The sequence below is a fragment of the Microcaecilia unicolor genome, chromosome 2 (assembly GCF_901765095.1).
Source record: "Microcaecilia unicolor chromosome 2, aMicUni1.1, whole genome shotgun sequence".
Lineage (NCBI taxonomy): Eukaryota > Metazoa > Chordata > Amphibia > Gymnophiona > Siphonopidae > Microcaecilia > Microcaecilia unicolor.
The window spans coordinates 254,548,935-254,569,447 of record NC_044032.1 but is presented as its reverse complement, the minus strand read 5'-3'; the positions used below and the strand labels follow the sequence as shown (position 1 = coordinate 254,569,447).

Sequence of the window (20,513 nt, the reverse complement as noted above, 5' to 3'; positions counted from 1 at the left end):
TAGTTAATCCTGAGCTCTAACAGTGTTACCCTTATCTCATTGCCATTGGTTGACATAGAGGGGCATAATCAAATGGCGCCAGCCATCTCCGAGGATGGCGGTGAGAAGGGGCGGAGCCAACCATATTTTCGAAAAAGATGGCCGGCCATCTTTTTTTTTCGATAATACGGTTGGGGCCGGCCAAATATCAAAGATGGCCGGGTTTGAGATGGCCGGAATCGGTTTTTGCCTATAATGTAAACCGAACCCGGCGATCTGAAATCCGGCCAAATCCAAGGCATTTGGTCGTGGGAGGGGCCAGGATTAATAGTGCACTGGTCCCCCTCACATACCAGGACACCAACCGGGCACCCTAGTGGGCACTTCTAAAAAGTTTAAAAAAAAAAAAAAAAAAGCTCCCAGGTGCATAGCTCCCTTACCTTGGGTGCTGAGCCCCCCAACCCCCCCAAAACCCACTCCCCACAACTATACACCACTACCATAGCCCTTAGGGATGAAGGGGGGCACCTACATGTGGGTACAGTGGGTTTTGGAGGGCTCCCATTTTCCACCACAAGTGTAACAGGTAGGGGGGGGGATGGGCCTGGGTCCACCTGCCTGAAGTCCACTGCACCCACTAAAACTGCTCCAGGGACCTGTATACTGCTGCGACGGACCTGAGTATGACATTTGAAGCTGGCAAAAAAAGTTTTTAAAGTTGTATTTTTGAGGGTGGGAGGGGGTTAGTGACCACTGGGGGAGTCAGGGGACGTGTTCCCCAATTCCCTCCGGTGGTCATCTGGTCAGTTGGGGCACTTTTTTGGGACTTGGACCTGAAAAAAGGGGCCAAATAAAGTGGACCAAATTCTCGTCAAGGCCGGTTTTCTTTTTCGATTATCGGGCGAAGCCGGCCATCTCAGTGCACGCCCCCGTCCCGCCCTGCCTTCACTACCGTGCCAACACGCCCCCTTGAACTTTCGCCGGCCCCGCAATGGAACACAGTTCAAGCCGGCCAAAATCGGCTTTTGATTATACCGATTTGGCCGTATTCAGGAGATCGCCGGCCATCTCCCGATTTGTGTCGGAAGATGGCCGGCGATCTCTTTCAAAAATAAGTTGGATAACCTACTTGCATGGCCAATTCATTCCGATTGTTGACAAAGAGGCTTTACTAACTTGCTGTATAAACTAATGGAAAATTCGTCAACCTTATATACTAACCTGTCTTTTAGTGTCTGCAGCTCACACAGTAGCTGTGCCTGGCTCTGAAAACACTGCTGTATTTCCAAAAGAGCTGTTGTCATACTCTTCAGGTCATCTGCCAACAGAATTTCAGCTGGGCAGAAGACATCACAATCACTCTGAAGGCCACAAAAAAAAAAAAAGTAAACCGAACAAGTCTCCTTGGACAAGAGTGAAAAAGAGGAAGATATCTGATGACAAGCAAGGTTATATCAAACTGGAGAGTATGCTTGTGGTGATTTAACCATACCAAGCAAACTACCACACAATACAACTATATCAAACACAATTTAAGTTATATAATAGGAAAGAAGCAGGAATTCACTGGACTAGGATTTAAAGACTAACATGTATCACTCTCAAAGCAAAATTCAAGATGCGTCTCAACTTCCCTCTCATCATACATTGTGAGGGAAATCAACTCACGTGTATCTTGATCCCTCCTTCAGGCATCCAGCACACACACAGTCTCAGGAGTTGTGGTTCTGGCATCAGGGTACAATCATTGGCCTGCAGATCCAGTACCAGTTTGTCATCATGTGCAGAAACCAGTTTCACTCCTTGTAAGGTATCCAGAAGCTGGCAAAGCTCCAAATCACTGAGATAGAAATAGCCACATTAAACCAAAGACTTAAGCTTGGCAAGCCCAGCATTCCCAGACATTTTACACGAGACAATACATACTCTATAGCATCCCTCACCTGTTCACCATCTCCAACCATGTATTAGCATCTGCCTGATGATTCTGCACCTCGCTCTCCAGCAACTGGATTTGAGAGTCACACTTCTGTACCTTTTCACCAAGCTCTCCCACTAGCCCTTCCAGCATCTGCAGGGTAAAGTTCACTCTAGTTTCAACAGAGCAATACAAATAAGCATCCTTTATAAAGGTGTCCTAAGGAATCATGATGCTTGCTTAAAACCAGATAAGAGGCTCAGTTCTCATTACAGAAGACACCCTAAAACCTTCAAGTAGACTAATTTCCACCTCCTAATTATAAAAATTTGAAAAACAAAAGTATTTCAGTTAACCTAATTAATCTTACCCTCTGAAAAAAAAGCCCACATATGTAATGAAGAAAGCTTCTTTAGATCATCACCATTTTTTCTCATTCCTTTATGAACTTACTTGAATTATAAGTCCTTCGTGAAAGGGTATTCACTGCATGGTGCTACGGAACACCTCTGGCTCACCCAGCCCATGTTATCCTCAGTAAGAACTGTATTGAGTCTCCACTAAATTAGTGAAAAAAGAAAAAATATCCGCCAGAAGGCGGAGAACTCTAGACGCCCCACGGACAACAACAAGAAATGAAATAAAAGTGGGAGGACGACCAAGGATTCCAAAGACTGAAAGGATATATAATAATAAAGATGTTTATGGCAGCATTCTATACAAGCGTTGTGTCAGAGGAGACAACGAAACACGCTCACCTTCACAACGGTCTTTCTAAAGACCTCCCTTTGTTGAGGATTTGCCTTCATCAAATAGTTCTCAAAAGCATTTGGCATTAAGACTCCTGATGCAGGCCTAACGGCCGAAACACAACGTTGTGTCGAGTCTTTATACCTCAATAAACATCTTTATTATTATATATCCTTTCAGTCTTTGGAATCCTTGGTCGTCCTCCCACTTTTATTTCATTCCACTAAATTAATATCAGGGCCTTCGTTTTAATATGAAATGGTGTTTTTTTACGTCAGTGTTTCCCAAGTCTGATCCTGGAGTACCTCTTGCCAGTCAGGTTTTCAGGATATTCACAATGAATATGCATGAAAGAGATTTGCATATAATGGAGGCAGTGTATGCAAACCAAGTTCATGCATATTCATTGTGAATATCTTGAAAACCTGACTGGCAAGGGGTACTCCAGGGCAGGATTTAGCAAAACACTTTAAGCTATACCCTGATCCCTAGTGTGTTTCTAACAAATTTTAAGAGAAGCTGTTTAACTTCGAAGCAGCAGTCTACTAGATCCATTACAGCGCTTTAATAGGGATATGAAGGGAGAAAGTGAGAGCCTAAAAAAATAGGACCCCCTTGCTCTACAAAAAAGAACCTTTCACAGCTGACAGAGGGAATTTGTCACTGGATATCCCAAGGGTTTCTGGAATCCAACGTAGAAGTTAGTTGTGTACCAAGAGGAGGAGAAAGGAGTACGAGATTAACATTTCATGTACCCAAAGAGTATCCATCCAGTATCGAAGTGAACAGGAGAGAGATCTTGCCTGCAAACTGCAAAGTATGGGAATCAAATAGAACAAGGCTTGCAAAATTGTGTGTGGGAATATGTTGTGTAGGAAGTCTGGTAGATAGTGTGGCAGATGTGCTAAGAGATTATATTCACACACACTAACAGTGTAATAAACAGTGTATCTTTGAGCCTTTATATTGATCCCAGAACAACAAACAATGCACAAGCAATCGTATAAAAGCTACACAGCTTCTATTAACCTGGCTGTAGTGCAGACCAAGTGATAAAGGGGAACAATGCCAGTCTCCCTAAGCACTCCAGAAGATGCTACAACTGGTTTGTAGCAGAGCACCTGCTACCAGGCTCCTGCATATAGCTGCCTGGAGCTCTAGGCTAGCATTTTTGAAGACCAGCAACACCACTTCCATCTTGAGATCTTTGGGAGCCATTAACAGTGCTCCCCTCCCGGTGGAATGGTGGTCGTATGAGTCACCAGTTACCAAAACATCAACCTTGGGACCTTTTAACAGGTGTTCTTGCTCCTCCTTAAGGGGATGGAGTTTCACCAGTACCTGGCCACCATAAAAAGTAGCATCGTTGTATTCTACTCCATCAATATGATCATCAGAATAGGCTGGAGAAAAGGAAAAGCCCAGGACTGGTTCCAAATCCTTATTGAAACGGGATCAGACACTGGTGCTTCGGAAGCCTATTCCTCTGTGATGCATAAGCAAAAAAACTATTTGTGAGATATGGGGGGTGGGGGAGAGAAAGAGCATTTCCTTACCAATCAAGTGCACCACTGAAGATCCTTCTTCTGAGGTGGGAGCAAGCTCCCCTTCCTCTAGGTCCTCAGGCTTCAGCTCCAGCTTACTCCTAAGCAGCTCTGTACCTTCCCTAAAGGACTTAGATAACGTAGACGGCTCACTTTCTCTACAGAGTCTGGGCATCTTTGGAGTCAGCTCACCAGTCCCCCCCCCCCCCACCCACCCACTGACTGGAACCTGACTGCTGGGCTGCTTGAGCATGCAGGAGCTACAGATTAAGGAAAAGCATAGTTATCTTGATTGACTCTCTTATTGTACAACTGACACTCTTTTTTCCTCTTTCCTACCTGGTTCACTGGTGTTTCTTTCCTGTTTTCATTTAGAATATAAGCTGCCTTATATTTACAGGAAAGGCAGTATCTTTCCTGTTTTCATTTAGAATATAAGCTGCCTTATATTTACAGGAAAGGCAGTATAGTAAGTGCTAATAAACCAGATTTCTTATTCTGAGACTCAATGAGCAGTGAAGCCCCATGGAGTAGCAGAATGAACTCCAGGGTAAACACTGCATATATCTGTGCTTATCCCTCAGCCTCTGGAACCAGACCTGACCATTTCCTCTCTCAGGTTCTGCAGGTCCTGTATGCCCCTCTCCCAGGCTTTGCTGCAGTGTCATATGCCCAGGCATCAACATCTTCTCCCAAGCCTGTGGGAAAAGCTGCCGATGTTGAAGGACCTGACTGAGCCCTAAAAATGTTCTCGCTTTGGGCTTCTCAAGCTAGTTGGGTCCTTTTCTTCATACGAAGACACAGGGCACAACGAGCTGGGCTATGGTCGGGCCCAAGGAACTGAATACACCAAGGATGGGTATCTGTACCTGAGATGGACTGGTTGCACCGAGTACAACGTTTGAAGCAGCTGGGTGTCTTCGATGACATAGAAGAAAAAACGGCACCGGCGAAATCAAAGGACTCGATTGTGCCTAAGTAAAAAGGGCACAAAAAAGGGTAGAAACCCGGCCACGCCAAAAAAGAAAGGAAACTTAAAACCAGGGGACAAAAAGGAACTTAAAAAAAATAAAGGACACACTTAAAAAAAAAATTTTTTTTTAAATAATGAACTAAATGAAAAAAAACATGCGACTAAAAGTAGAGTTGCGAAAAAAAAAAAAGAATGCTCTTTTCCCGGGCACAGAAGGGAGCAGAGAAATAAATCTGCTGAACCTCATCGCGGAATAAAGAAAACTGAGATACGCGCTCGCACGGTGGGCGGGAAGTCAGTCCATTAATGTGCAGTGCACGCACGCGCCAGAAGGCTCTGGCAAAGTTTTTTCTATTTGCTATAGCAAATGCCAGTTCCCGGGCCGACGTCGACCCACTTGTGCTTCTCCTCGGATAATAATCTTTAGCATAAATTTTACTGTCTAAATTAATCAGAGTTTGGTCTATAATTAGTCACACTAGTATTATCCTTACCAGGTTTAGGTATAATGACTATTTTAGCCTCTATAAAAGGTACCAAAAATATTCTGATCTCGTATAAAAATATTATAGAGGGTTTGTGAGAGATCTGAAGTAAAGGTCTTATAAAATTCTGCAGAAAACCTATCCACACCAGGCGCTTTATTTAAAGGAAATGATTTTATAGCCGAGATAACTTCAGATTGTGCAATAGGGGGAATCAAGAATTTTGGCTTGTTTCTCTTTTAAGACTGGGTAATCCAATTTAGATTTTTAAAATTGTCTATATATGAATTGGAGGTAATTATTTCTGAGGAATATAGAGTTGTAAATATTTTCAAATTTTTACAATATCAGGATCTTTGGTAATAATTTTACCATGGGAATCTTTCAAGGAGGATACTCTGAGGGGCATTTTCGATATGACGTCTAAATCCGATTTTGGATGTTTTACACAAAATGTCTAAAAATCTGAATAGGAAAGGCCATTTTCGAAAGAAAAACGTCTTTTTTTCTGAAAATACTGTATCAAAAACATGGTTTGTGCAGATATACATCTCACCTTTGTTCCCTTATCTTGTCCCCTGAGCCCTCCAAAACCCACTGACCCCCACTACAATAGCCATTATGGGTGAAGGGGCACCTATATGTGGGTACAATAGGTTTTGGTGATTTTTGGCAGAGGTCACAGTTTCCACCACAAGTGTGACAGGTAGAGGGAGATAATAGGGACCTGGGTCCTCCATTGTGCACTGCACTGACCACTACACTACTTCAGGGACCTGCATGCTGCTCTAATAGACCTAACATCTGAGGCCATCATATAGGCTGGTAAGTCATCTGGTCATTTAGGGCACCTTTTTGTGCCTTATTCATTCTGAAAACAGGACTAGACAAAAAAGTCTTAGTTTTAGTCCTGGACGTTTTTGTTTTGTTCCATTATGGCTGTAAAACATCCAAGTGTTAGGCACACCCTAATCCCACCTTCGAAATGCCCCCAACATGCCCCCTTGTGATTTGAACGCACTTTTGATAGACTTTAAAGAAAAACATCTAAAATATGGTTTTGAATATATCAATTTGGACTTTTTGTGAGAAAAACGTACAAATGCAGCTTTATGACACTAATCTACCTGCTTTATTCTGTTCTGCATAGAATCTCGCTCCTATGGAAGCTATGACTGGCTAATTTAGAACAGATAGTGTTATATATTCTGCATAAGTCGAACAAGGTTTGAAAAAATGGTATATTAGAAGTCAAGGCATATTGATTTTCTGGATTTTTTGATTTCTGTATTGAGAGCGTCTAAAGAAGCACTTTCTTGTTTATGCCATTTAATATAGTAAGTTATATTGCCCCTAATAGAAGCCTTGAAGGCATCCAACCAAATAGCTATAGAAGTATCTTCAATTTGGTTATGAAAGCAATACTATTGGATTGCAGTTTTAACCGAATCAGTAAAGCCTTCATTAATTAAAATAGGGTTGAATCTCCAATGGAATTTAGATTTATGGGAAGGGGACATTTTTATTTTAACATGTATTGCTGCATGGTCTGATATAGTAATAGAATGAATTTCAGAGTCCAATACATTGGGAGTTAAAGTATTGGAAAAAAGAAAATGTGAGTGGGTATTGTGTGGAGGAGAATAAAAGGAAAAATCAAATTCAGTTTGATAAAGTAATCTCCAAATGTCAATAAGTTGTAATTTTTCAATTATAGTGGAGAAAAACTTTCAGCTTTTTGAAGTAGGGGGTAAAACATTTATCCCCCTGTTTACTAAGGTGCACTAGCTGCTGCCGTGCAGCAATGCTAACACAGCCCATTCAAAGTGAATGGGCTGTGTCGGTATTAGCACACAGCAGCTGCTAGCATGGCTTAATAAACAGGAGGGTTAGATTTCCTATCAATAGTTGGGTTCAGGACTAAATTGAAATCACCACCCCATAGGATGGGAATATAAGTAAACGATATTAGGTTGTTAGCTATATTTTGGGGGAAAAAAAAGAGGGATCATCTGCATTTGGGGCATATATATTACAAAATACTAATGGGGTATGATCAATACAAGTATAATAATCAATCTTTCATTTGAACATTGTGATATTAAAGTGAGTGGTAACAATGTTATAAATTGCTGAACCAATTTTTTTTTTTACCAGCAGCAGAGAAACTGCCGCAAAGGAATATTTACAATTAGCATCTAAATAAGTTTCTTGAATGAACAGAACATCAGGGGGAGTCTTAATAGCGATCCAAAATTTACTTCTTTTGAAAGGATTATTCAAACCTTTTATATTTAAAGGAATTATATTCAAAATATTAGCCATAAGAGTATGAAAAAAAATCCTCAGAATGAAAAAAAGAATTATCATTGAGAGAGAACATCAGTTTCAGCAACAACATTATACTGTAATTAAACGGAAAGGGGTTAACTGCTTGAAAGACAGAATGCTTATGTGAAGACAGGAGAGAGGCTGCGTGATGGGGCAGAAGCTAGGTGTACAGCTTTAGAAGAGTAGTGGACACAGGTACTAAGAGTAAGAAGAGCTGAGAGGGGAGAAAGGAAGAACAGCAGAAGATGGTCAGTGAGGGGATTTATTGAGTTAGAAAAGGATAGAGCTGAATGAAAAGGGTGTGAAAGGAAAGGGAATCATGGTGGAGAGAAATGATGGTCAGAAAAGTGAGAGAAGGAAATAACAGGAAGAGGTGAGACTAGACTGGGAGAAGTTAAGCTGTGGAGAGAAAGACAGGGCCACACATGGAAAAGGAGAAATTATTAAGAAATGAATGTGAAAGCTGACATACAGAGGTTAGAAAATAGTATATATTTATGTGCTAGCTGGGCTGGATCAAGAATGAGGAGTAGCTGCTATGCTGCCCTTCTCCTCCAGGCCTGTGATGACTAGGATATGGGTGAGTGAGGGAAGAAAGGCAGTTGCTCAAGTCATGTCTAGCAAGGCTCCTACAAACTTTAGTTTTTCTGTTGGTGATAAATGAGACTTATAAGAGCTTATCATAAATTATTCCAACTCTCAACACCTGAATGGTTGAGCAAACAGATCTTTTAAGCTGTGTCCTTAATCAGTCAACTGACCAAAATGGGAAACATGTTTACCCCAGTCTACAAAGATATACTACGATGACTCTCTTCCTCAATTATTCAATCTTTATTTTTTTCTTCAACATAGAACACACATTGGACACCAACTAAATCCTTCAAATGTGGCCTCTCTCAAAGTGATCTTTGTTGGTCTTGCAACAATGTAAAAGGAACTCTCAGACACATGATTTTTGCAATTATGTTTATTCATTCTGGACAGATGAATGGTGCAAGATTTGAGTATTCTTGAAATTAATGAATCAACATACAAATTCATTATTTGGAAATCATTGTCTTTTTCAAATGTTCTTTCAGATGTGGATGCTGCTTTAAATTTTTTTTCTTTTAATTTCCATAGCATTGAAAACGATAATTCAGCATTGGAAAAACAACTCAATCTTCTTGTTTTCATATGTGGAATACTGTCATACAATATAGGAAATATGAAGATATTTATCTGAATCCATTACTAGCTAGTTGAAAATGTAATAGAAATGGTCAAAGTTTGACAAATTTCTTTCTAAATTTCCAACATTCCTAGCTCAATTATATTAATTTCACTGTTCATATGTATTATTTAGTTCAGTTTTTTGAATGTTATGATAGTTAAATTTCTGCTTCTATTTTGTATATCATTTAAACAAATTTTGGTCTGGTTGTAATAGTTACTTACTATTGCTTGACTATGTGTATATCCTTTGAAAACTCTAATAAAAATATATTTAAAAAAAAATCCCTGCCCTCTTTCCCATGGTAGAATGCACTTGACTGCCACTCTGGCTTATTAAAAAGAAAGAGAGTTCCTTTTAAGTATTTCCTGATGCTGAGAGCTTAACCTTGATACTCTTGGTGGGCAATTTGGAGGCTGGTTTGCCAACTGAAGATAGTTGTCCTATCTGGACAATGTTGAGAACCCACCTGTCCGAGGTTATAAAAAAGAAACAAAACTGGTAGAGGAAAATCTCAACAGATCTGTAACCTCCTGTTAAAGTTGTCCATAGTACCTGAAGACTGAAGGGAGGACAATATAATGCCAAATTTTTAAAAAGGGTTCCAGGCAAAACAGTCAAAACTATTATAAAGAATAAACTTACGGAACACATAGACATAGTTTAATGGGACAGACTGGAGTTCCCATTCTAGCTCTACTCTGCCATTTATAGCCCGTGACATAGAAAATAAGTAGATAAAAGACTAAATTTGAACAAGTAGTAGATTCCATATCTTATTAGATTGATAGTTAAAAGAGCTATCACAAAAGCACTTTAGTTGAACATTTTTCACCGATGGAAAACCCAGTTTAAATATAGAGCTAGAATGAGATGTCAACCAAGAAGGGAAGGTTAGTAACTCTACAAGAGAATGAGGACAACAACCAGTAATAATTTTATACACCCAACAAACTACCTTAAACTCTATACAAGCATTCACAGCCAATGTAGACCCTTCAACAAAAAGAGAGGCCCAATCAAATTTCTTTCTTCTATATATCAGTTTAGTTGATGACGCAACTAGGTGAAACATGGATTCATGTAGAGCAAGATAAACAACAACAAAGAAAAGCTTTGCATTTAATGATTTTGTTGGACTTTGTTTTTACTTTATTTTATTTATTGCATTTGTATCCCACATTTTCCCACCTCTTTGCAGGCTCAATGTGGCTTACAATACATCATGAATAGTGGAAACATATAAGAGAATATACATTTGACATTACAGGAGGATCTTGGGTTACTTGATAATGATAAAACATATATCTGTAGATTTAACAATCGAATATTGTAGTCAGTTCTGGATATTTGTACAGGAGTTCACATTTGATGATCTTTGTGGTATGCCCTATGAAAGAGATGGAACTTCAGTAGTTTGTGGAAGTTAGTTAGTTCATAGAGCGTTTTTAAGTTGCACAGTAGCGCGTTCCAGAATTGTGTGCTCAGGTAGGAAAAGGTTGACGCATGCGTTAATTTGTATTTTACACCTTTACAGTTGGGGAAGTGAAGATCAAGGAATGTGCGGGATGATTTTTTTGCATTCCTGGGTGGTAGGTCTATCAGGTCTGACATGTAAGCTGGGGCGTCTCCGTGAATGATTTTGTGAACTAGGGTGCATATTTTGAACGTGATGCGTTCCTTGAGTGGGAGCCAGTGCAGCTTTTCTCGTAGGGGTTTTGCACTTTCATATTTTGATTTGCCGAATATGAGTCTGGCTGCAGTATTCTGAGCTGTCTGAAGTTTCTTGATTATTTGCAGTTTTTAAGTTTTATGGTGCTCAGTTTTTAGCTTGTTATATTTTTGCATATTGACTGCGATTTATTGTAGCCCTGCAGATCAGATGAATGCCGCAGTGGAAGTTTTTTTTCCAGCAACTGAAGAACATGCGGTGATTGAATACTCAATTGAATCTAGATTTATCAAGAATATTTTGCCAATATGAATTAATAATCTCATTTTGTAGTTAGATATTTGGCCTTGGAGATTACAAGAGACTTGAAGATCCCCAGTGTTTTGTTTTTTTGATTAGCACTTATCTTTAGACATAATGCCAACAGGAACCCGTTTCACCTACACCTTCATCAGGGGATCCAAAAGTGCTTGCATTATATATGGATCTCAACTTGACTTTCACCTGAGGTTATAAGGGGCCATCTGCTTGCAAAAAATAATTTTTTTTTTTTTGGTTACATTTGTACCCCGTGCTTTCCCACTCATGGCAGGCTCAATGCGGCAGGCAATGGAGGGTTAAGTGACTTGCCCAGAGTCACAAGGAGCTGCCTGTGCCGGGAATCGAACTCAGTTCCTCAGGACCAAAGTCCACCACCCTAACCACTAGGCCACTCCTCCACAGCCTTCCTCCTACATAAAGGTTGTCCAGAATAAATATGGGAACTGAGACTATTTTCTCTTAGAGGCCATAAAAACCCTGTCCTTGGTTTTGGGTGCAATGCAAGTTGAGGCTTCTGTGTCCTCTATTGTCTGGGATCAGAGGGAGAACCCTGCAAAAAAAATAGGAGGACTGGGAAGAAGACTCCGAGCGAAGGGATCACACGGCGTTGCAGTATATTACTCCTCACAATTGTATTGTGCTTCACAATACCGCCGCACGTCTTCTGCCATTTCTCGCGACCCCTGACACAGGCGCAATGCGCCGAAACACGGACCGTGTCGGGTCCATTCAAGAATTGTGTCACCAACGTATATGATTAAAGGTTTTTACCCCCTTTTTTTGAAGGCCCTTGGTGCTTTTTGTTTTGCACACTGGATACTCAGTCATCTTAAAACATTTACAAATCTTGCAGAATACAGCTGCAAGATTAATCTGTGGAGGACATAGGTTTGATCATGTCATTCCTTTACTGTGATCTCTCCATTGGCTTCCTATAGAAGCATAATGTAAATTTAAGCTTTGTATACTCACAAATTATTCTATGGTTTTGTTCCAGATTATCTGATGGAGTTATTTACTGTAGGAACAACTGTTTTTTCCCTTAGATCTAAGGACCATTGTTTACTGCAGTTTACTTATGTGAAGTATAAATGTCATCATAGCTCTGGTTTTATTTATTGTTCAGTGCAATGTTGGAACTCCCTTCCTTTGGAGTGAAGACTGATTGAAGCTTACCTACACTTGTAAATTGCTAAAGGCTTAATTCCATTTATTAAATGTAATTTTGTGTTTATGGTATTGAGATAGTTTTGATTGGTCTCCGTATAACTATATTATTGTATTTTTCCTAGTGATGGTCTAGTTTTTAATTTAACTTTTAATCCGCATTGACTCTAAGTTAGTATATAGCGGAATATAAATTCTGTTGTATTGTATCGCATAGGTTGATGACATCCAGATATTGGCTAGTTTACCCTGCACTGATAAGGAGATTCATAGTCTAAATTAATGTCTTGACAGTATTGCTACCTGGCTTCATTCCCATAAGCTTAGACTTCTCCCAGAGAAAAAAAAAAGTAGCTTCTCTTTAGCCGTTCAGGGGATCATTCCCCACTTTCCCCTGTAAAACCTGAAGGAAAACCGTTCTCCTTTGTTCCAACAGTTAAAGCCCTGGGGGTCACCCTAGATAACACACTGACTTTCAAACTTCACGTCTCCAATATTGTTAGATGCTTCATCTACAAAGTAAAGCAGATCTACTCAATCCAACACCTTCTTGACCAGTCTGCTCTCCGTGTCCTTGTCCACTAATTTGGAATTACTCATCTGGACTACTGTAACTCCTTACTCTATGGCATCAGGCAGCACGACATTCATCTCAGCTTGTTGAAAACACAGCTGTATGGCTTATCACCGGTTCCAAAAACTTTGAACATATCACTCCCCTTCTAAAATCGGAACACTGTTTGCCAATCACTCATAGAATCGCCCACAAACTCCTTGTCCTGGTATACATAGTTTATTCTTCTAGCACTCTCTGTCTCTCACTTCTTGACCTCTTGCACACCAGCGAGGCTCCTTCACTCCTTATCAGCTAACTTGTTCAATGCCCCCTCCTTATGTACTGTATGTCATAACTTCATCCGCTCCTGCATATTTCGTGCAATTGGTTTGGTCCTTCTCTAGGGAATGCCTTGCCGGCATCTCTTTAACTAGTAAGCCCTTTACTAGATTCTTATAGGTCATGACTAGCTGTGGTACTGGCACGGTGGCTGCTGGCTTGTGGAATCAGCGTCCAATTACTGAACTCCCCTCCCTCTCTTCTCTCATCTATCCTACGATATTTGTAGTTCTTTTCCGTTTGTATGCCCTTTTACATTTATTGTAAACCGCTTCTATGGCTGCCTTAAGAGCTTAAAATGCATCAAGCCCTAATAAACTTGAACCTTAAGTTGATATCGACACCCTTCAAGGCACCAGCATTGAGGATATCTCCACAGGAACGGATTGAGCCTTAGGAAGAATCTGGGGCTGATCTGCAGTTAGCGCAAGCACCCTCGATGCCCGAGTGGATTGCAATGACAGCATCCACACCAGCTCCTTCCTGAGCATGGCTTGGAACCGCTCATTGAAGGAAGGCATCGGCAAAGACATGGGAGCCAGCAGAGAGGAAGCCAGAGAAGTCGTTGGTGCTGAACCGGAAGCGAGAACATGGCTGCTTGGAGACTTGTGCACTGGCACCTCTACCAAAGAGGGGGAGTGCTCCTCCTAGTGCCGGCGCTTCTCGGGTACCAGCGATGCCGATGCCCTAAAGCTCCCAGCACTGTGCATTGATGAGTACCAATATTTATGCTTCTTGGGCTTCCCCCAATGCTCAGCATTGCGGTCCTTTGGTGTCAATGTCTAACATGTATGCACGCTTGGTGTCGGGTCCAATGCAGACTATTCCCGGGGCCTACTTTCAATGCCTGATGTTGAGAGAGGTGGAGACCTCCTCGATGCTGATGCACTCCCAGTGGTAGCTGAAGTCTTCTTATCAGCCATCGAGGTTGATGCTTCCAGTGCCTATGTTGACGGATCAGCCTTCGAGGAGCCAAAAGCGTCTCTCTTGCTGGACCTGCTGTGCCCTCTGTATACTCAACTGTATTTTCAAACAGAGAGAACGAGAGTTAGGCTATTGGTCAGTCCCAAGGCATCCGATGCAAGAGTGCAGGTTCATCATGGAAATCACCCGATTACACTGGGCGCACCTTGCCTTCTTTGACATCGAGAAAAGAATCACAGCCAAATTAAACTCCTCAATTGTGAACTGTGAAATGGGGGCAGCATTCAAATTGAGGTCAGTGCTCCAGCCTAAACAGTACTAGCAACTCGCAAAAAAGAAAGGAAACTTGAAAAGCTGAAAATACTACAAAAATTAAAGGGTAACAGACTAAAATAAAGAGGAAGGAATAGTAATTGTGAAAAGGATAAAGATACCCGCATGAAAAAGGCAGTAATTGGAGGAAAAAAGGCACTGAGAGGAGAACACAATGACACAGACTCCCTGCTCCGTGGAAAAATGAAGAGACTGACAGACCTGCACTCATGCATCAGGCAGTAAGGCACCTGCACATGCAAAGTGGGATGCTGTTAGAAAATTCTACATTAATCTTGCTAGTCAGTGTCCGCACTGGGCTCCGTCAGCTGTGAGAATACAACTGGTCTGCTTGTCCTCGGAGAAATGACAGACTGAGGAGATTCCACATAACAGTAGCAAGTGAGGACAGATGCACATGCGAGGTGAGCGGCCCTCTCCCCATGCTGGGCTCCATCACTGAAGTCACCCATGCATGACGATTCACAGTCCTGCTTGTCCTCAGAAAAAAGGTGATTCTGTCATCCTCACCCCCTCCCTTGTCCCCCCCACATCATGTGGGCAGGAGGAAAGAGTGAGTGGAGGGATGGCAGTGGGGGAAGAAAGGAGGGATATTGTGCTGGAGTATCAACACTTCTAAAGGAGGGGAATGTTATGCCAAAGCTGTCACCCACTAAAGGGAATACTAATTTCCATTTTTGCACAGAGCACTGGATAGCCTAAAGTCACCCCTAACTCAGCACTCCAGGCCAGTCACTCACTTTGTGATGATTAAAGCTTTATAAAGTGGTTCAATATGAATGCATACTTCTGTGTCCAGGACTTCTGGGCTATAACCAAGTTTTCCACTTAGCATGTGATCTCTGGAGGGCAAGAGGCTGTGGCCCTGTGGAGTGTAATTGGTGGACCACAACTTATAGGGACTTTTTGGGGGTGGAACTGAATCTGTCCCGCAATCCATGAGTTGGAGAGGAAATGCTGCAAAGATGCAAACAGGAATGACCTCAGTGTACAGAGATGTGCTGGAACTCTAGAACAGGGAGCAGGAAGGTGATCCATGACTGTGGAGAAGGAAGAGTAAAACTGAGAAAAACTGAATCGTCTGAGAAGGGGTGAGGAATGGAAATATTTTCTCCAATTTGTTTTAAATGTACTACTACTTAGCTTCTTTGCTTGCCCCGTAGTCCTAGTATTTTTGGAAAGAGTACAAAGCGATTCACAACCACCCATTCCTTTCCACTCTTTATTTTATAGACTTCTATCGTATCTTCCCTCAGCAGCCTCTTCTCCAAGATAAAGAGCCCTAGCCACTTTAGCCTTGCCTCATAGGAAAGTCGTCTCATCCCCTTTATCATTTTCGTCACCCTTCTCTGTACCTTCTAATCCCACTATACAGTGGGGGAAATAAGTATTTGATCCCTTGCTGATTTTGTAAGTTTGCCCACTGACAAAGACATGAGCAGCCCATAATTGAAGGGTAGGTTATTGGTAACAGTGAGAGATAGCACATCACAAATTAAATCCGGAAAATCACATTGTGGAAAGTATATGAATTTATTTGCATTCTGCAGAGGGAAATAAGTATTTGATCCCCCACCAACCAGTAAGAGATCTGGCCCCTACAGACCAGGTAGATGCTCCAAATCAACTCGTTACCTGCATGACAGACAGCTGTCGGCAATGGTCACCTGTATGAAAGACACCTGTCCACAGACTCAGTGAATCAGTCAGACTCTAACCTCTACAAAATGGCCAAGAGCAAGGAGCTGTCTAAGGATGTCAGGGACAAGATCATACACCTGCACAAGGCTGGAATGGGCTACAAAACCATCAGTAAGACGCTGGGCGAGAAGGAGACAATGTTGGTGCCATAGTAAGAAAATGGAAGAAGTACAAAATGACTGTCAATCGACAAAGATCTGGGGCTCCACGCAAAATCTCACCTCGTGGGGTATCCTTGATCATGAGGAAGGTTAGAAATCAGCCTACAACTACAAGGGGGGAACTTGTCAATGATCTCAAGGCAGCTGGGACCACTGTCACCACGAAAACCATTGGTAACACATTACGACATAACGGATTGCAATCCTGCAGTGCCCGCAAGGTCCCCCTGCTCCGGAAGGCACATGTGACAGCCCGTCTGAAGTTTGCCAGTGAACACCTGGATGATGCCGAGAGTGATTGGGAGAAGGTGCTGTGGTCAGATGAGACAAAAATTGAGCTCTTTGGCATGAACTCAACTCGCCGTGTTTGGAGGAAGAGAAATGCTGCCTATGACCCAAAGAACACCGTCCCCACTGTCAAGCATGGAGGTGGAAATGTTATGTTTTGGGGGTGTTTCTCTGCTAAGGGCACAGGACTACTTCACCGCATCAATGGGAGAATGGATGGGGCCATGTACCGTACAATTCTGAGTGACAACCTCCTTCCCTCCGCCAGGGCCTTAAAAATGGGTCGTGGCTGGGTCTTCCAGCACGACAATGACCCAAAACATACAGCCAAGGCAACAAAGGAGTGGCTCAGGAAGAAGCACATTAGGGTCATGGAGTGGCCTAGCCAGTCACCAGACCTTAATCCCATTGAAAACTTATGGAGGGAGCTGAAGCTGCGAGTTGCCAAGCGACAGCCCAGAACTCTTAATGATTTAGAGATGATCTGCAAAGAGGAGTGGACCAAAATTCCTCCTGACATGTGTGCAAACCTCATCATCAACTACAGAAGACGTCTGACCGCTGTGCTTGCCAACAAGGGTTTTGCCACCAAGTATTAGGTCTTGTTTGCCAGAGGGATCAAATACTTATTTCCCTCTGCAGAATGCAAATAAATTCATATACTTTCCATAATGTGATTTTCCGGATTTAATTTGTGATGTGCTATCTCTCACTGTTACCAATAACCTACCCTTCAATTATGGGCTGCTCATGTCTTTGTCAGTGGGCAAACTTACAAAATCAGCAAGGGATCAAATACTTATTTCCCCCACTGTATCTTTTTTGATATGTGGTGACCAGAACTGCACACAGTATTTGAGGTGTGGTCACACCATGGAGCGATACAGAGGCATTATAACATTTTCAGTTTTGTTTTCCATTCCTTTCCTATTAATTCCTAACATTCCATTTGCTTTCTTAGCTGTCGCTGCACACTGAACAGAGGGTTTCAATATATCAGCAGTGACACCTAGATCCTTTTCCTGGGCGGTGACTCCTAATGTAGAAACTTGCATCACGTTGCTATGGTTTGGGCTCCACTTTCTTCACTAGTTATTCCCATCTCTAGATCATCATTTATAAATATGTTAAAAAGCAGCAGTACAAGCACAGACCCCTGGGGAACCCCACTGTCTAACCTTCTCCAGTAGTGACCATTTAACCCTACTCTTCTGTTTTCCATCTTTTAACCAGTTTTTTTTTAAGCATTTATTTATAATCTTTAATTTTACAAGGGTCACTTGCAAACAGTAATACAGAGATGACTGTAAATTGATACAATGAAAGAAAAAGTCTAAACTAGAAAATATATTGTATACAATCTATCACTCTCTTAGACCACAATATGAAGAGGAACGGGGGAGGGGGGGCGGGGGGGCGGGGGAAGTTTAATAGTTGAAGAGATATTTTACTAATATAACCCTTGAAGAAAATGGCCTGGCCTGTTCACATACATTCTTATCTTAATCAAAGATCTTATTCTCTAACTTCTGGTCTATCCGGAATCTTTTTAGTATCTAAAAACACTTGAAGCTGATCCGGTTCAAAAAAGACATATTTTGTCCCAGTAAAGTTTATCAAACATTTACATGGATATACTAGTGAAAATGTTGCTCCCAATTTTTTTGTTTCTTCTCTCAAAGCCAAAAATCTCTTTCTTCTGTCCTGTGTTGATTTCGTAATGTCATGGAAGAGCCAAATCCTTTGTCCACAAATTTTTTTAAAAGAATTTTTGACGTATAATTTTTTACTATAATTACATACAAATAAAATATACATACAAAATAATTATTCATAGAATATAAATATAATGACAGATACCAAACCATATGTGAACATACAGTGATATATCTGAATATTAAGGAACAGCTAACTAAAAATAAAAAACCAAGTGATAATAAAACTGCATGTTGAAAAGCGTCATCCATCACAGTGTGTTCAACAGATAAATATATTAAAATAAAATAAATAAAAATGTGTGAAGGAACTGCACAATAAAACCTCACTTTACTTGCAGATCACCAGTGAACCATAAAACTCCATGTATAAGTGTTATTTAAAAAAGTATGTGAAAATGGAACAATACCGCTGTTTCAGTATCTCACTATAACAAACAGTAATACCTTTTGCTGTTGCTGCTTTTCTGTTGCTTCTTTCTGTTTAAAAAAAAAAAACACGCAGAAAATTTGCTGTTTGACTGACTAGTAGTACAGATTATGCTAGACATGCTGAATATGTATACATTCCACTCCAAAATATAGTTACATAAATGCACATTACCAAAGCTGAAATATTTCCAAATCCACTAAAAATTGAAAACATGAAAGGTAATTTTATAACAGGTCACTTTGGTGGGGAGGCCAAGTAGATAATTATTTTGAAGCTATTCTATAAAGCTAAATGACTGTCTGTGTCCTTATAGAAAGCGAAGATACTTACCTGTAGCAGGTATTCTCCAAGGTCAGCAGGCTTCATATTCTCACAAGAGGGTGACGCCATACTTTTATGCAGGCATAATTTTATAAAAGGCTTTACATACAAAAACAAATCCTTTATAAAATTAATCTCCAAAATGCTTCTCTCCTACCTTTTCTGTCTGAACATATTTTTCCTATTAGTATTGGATGCTGCCTTCTATATTCCTCTTAATTGACTTTGGGAAAAGAGTCTCCCTTCCATTACTTCTCTCTTTCCCCTAACTTTCACATAGATCTTTCCTTTTCTTTTCTCCAATACTCACTCTCCTCTGACTCTCTACCACTCATAGCTAGGTTTCATCCCTACTGCTCTCTTCACTTCCCAACCTCCTCTCCCCGCAGTTCCATTTCCCCCCATCACTCACCCACTCCCTAGTCAATATTTCAACCCTCTGTAGTCCCTTCTCCAGCCTGCTTCTTATGAAGTCATAAATACCAGCTTCTTCTCTATTGCTCTCTTCCATCACCTGCGCCCAGTGCCTTTCTTCCTTCTCTTACCCTCTTGCCAGTTTCTCACCTCCCTGTCACACTTTTACAGCCCTCCCATTTCTAACCTCCTTTCTTCTCACAGTTCTGAGCATTTATTTTCTTTCACCTCTTCCCTAGTCCTTTCAAGTTCTTCAATCAATCTGTCACCGCCCCTCTATACCCCATTTCCCCCTTCTTTCTCACACCCATCTATTATCCTTAGACCATCTCACATACTCCCATTCATATCACTGGTCCCTTAATACAGTCCTGCTCGTATTTGCCTAATACCCTACCCCCAACTTCCAATTTCAACCCCGATACTCAAACCCAGTCTTATCAACTTCACAACCTCAGTACCCTACCAACATCTTCCCATCATTCTGTATTTTAAGCACATGTCTTCCAGAGCTTCCTCAGATTAACTGCTTGGTCCACCAAAAGCAGGCCCTGGCCACCAGACCCTCACAGACCACTGCATTCAGGGCCAGGACCGACACCACAAAGGCCTGCTTCAATTGGGTCTCCATACAGTGGTCCTGTGGATCCTTCAGCACTACACCTCCTTCCACTACAACAGTGGTCTTCTTGGTTAACAGTTGAGACTAAGGCATCTACTTTACAGAGACATAAGACATCCCTTGCCACCTTGTGCCCCGCAGCTGGGGTGTCCCACTCTGCTGCTATCACCTCCTTAACAGCTTTATTCATTGGAAAGGCTCGAGCTGGCAGCAGATCTTCTGTCTTCACATTCTCTGGCAGCTCTGCCTCCAAAATCTTCAAAGCTGACAGAACCTGGGTTATCAGTGAAGACAACTTGTGTGTATGAAAGATACTAACCACTAAGGCACTCTCCCCCTTGGAGGCGTCA

At 41.4% G+C, this 20,513-nt stretch overlaps 1 protein-coding gene across 2 annotated transcripts in view; it reads right to left on the bottom strand.

The window, feature by feature from the left end:
- The window catches only part of LOC115463448, a 102,661-nt gene that overhangs the window by 9,879 nt on the left and 72,269 nt on the right, over positions 1-20,513 (bottom strand). For both annotated transcript variants that reach the window (XM_030193949.1, XM_030193948.1), the window contains exons 5-8: positions 18,821-18,853; positions 1,923-2,050; positions 1,648-1,819; positions 1,201-1,340 (exon numbers count right to left, since the gene is read on the bottom strand). In XM_030193949.1, coding sequence (XP_030049809.1) covers positions 1,201-1,340; positions 1,648-1,819; positions 1,923-2,050; positions 18,821-18,853 — 473 coding nt within the window. The remainder of the gene's footprint in view (positions 1-1,200; positions 1,341-1,647; positions 1,820-1,922; positions 2,051-18,820; positions 18,854-20,513) is intronic.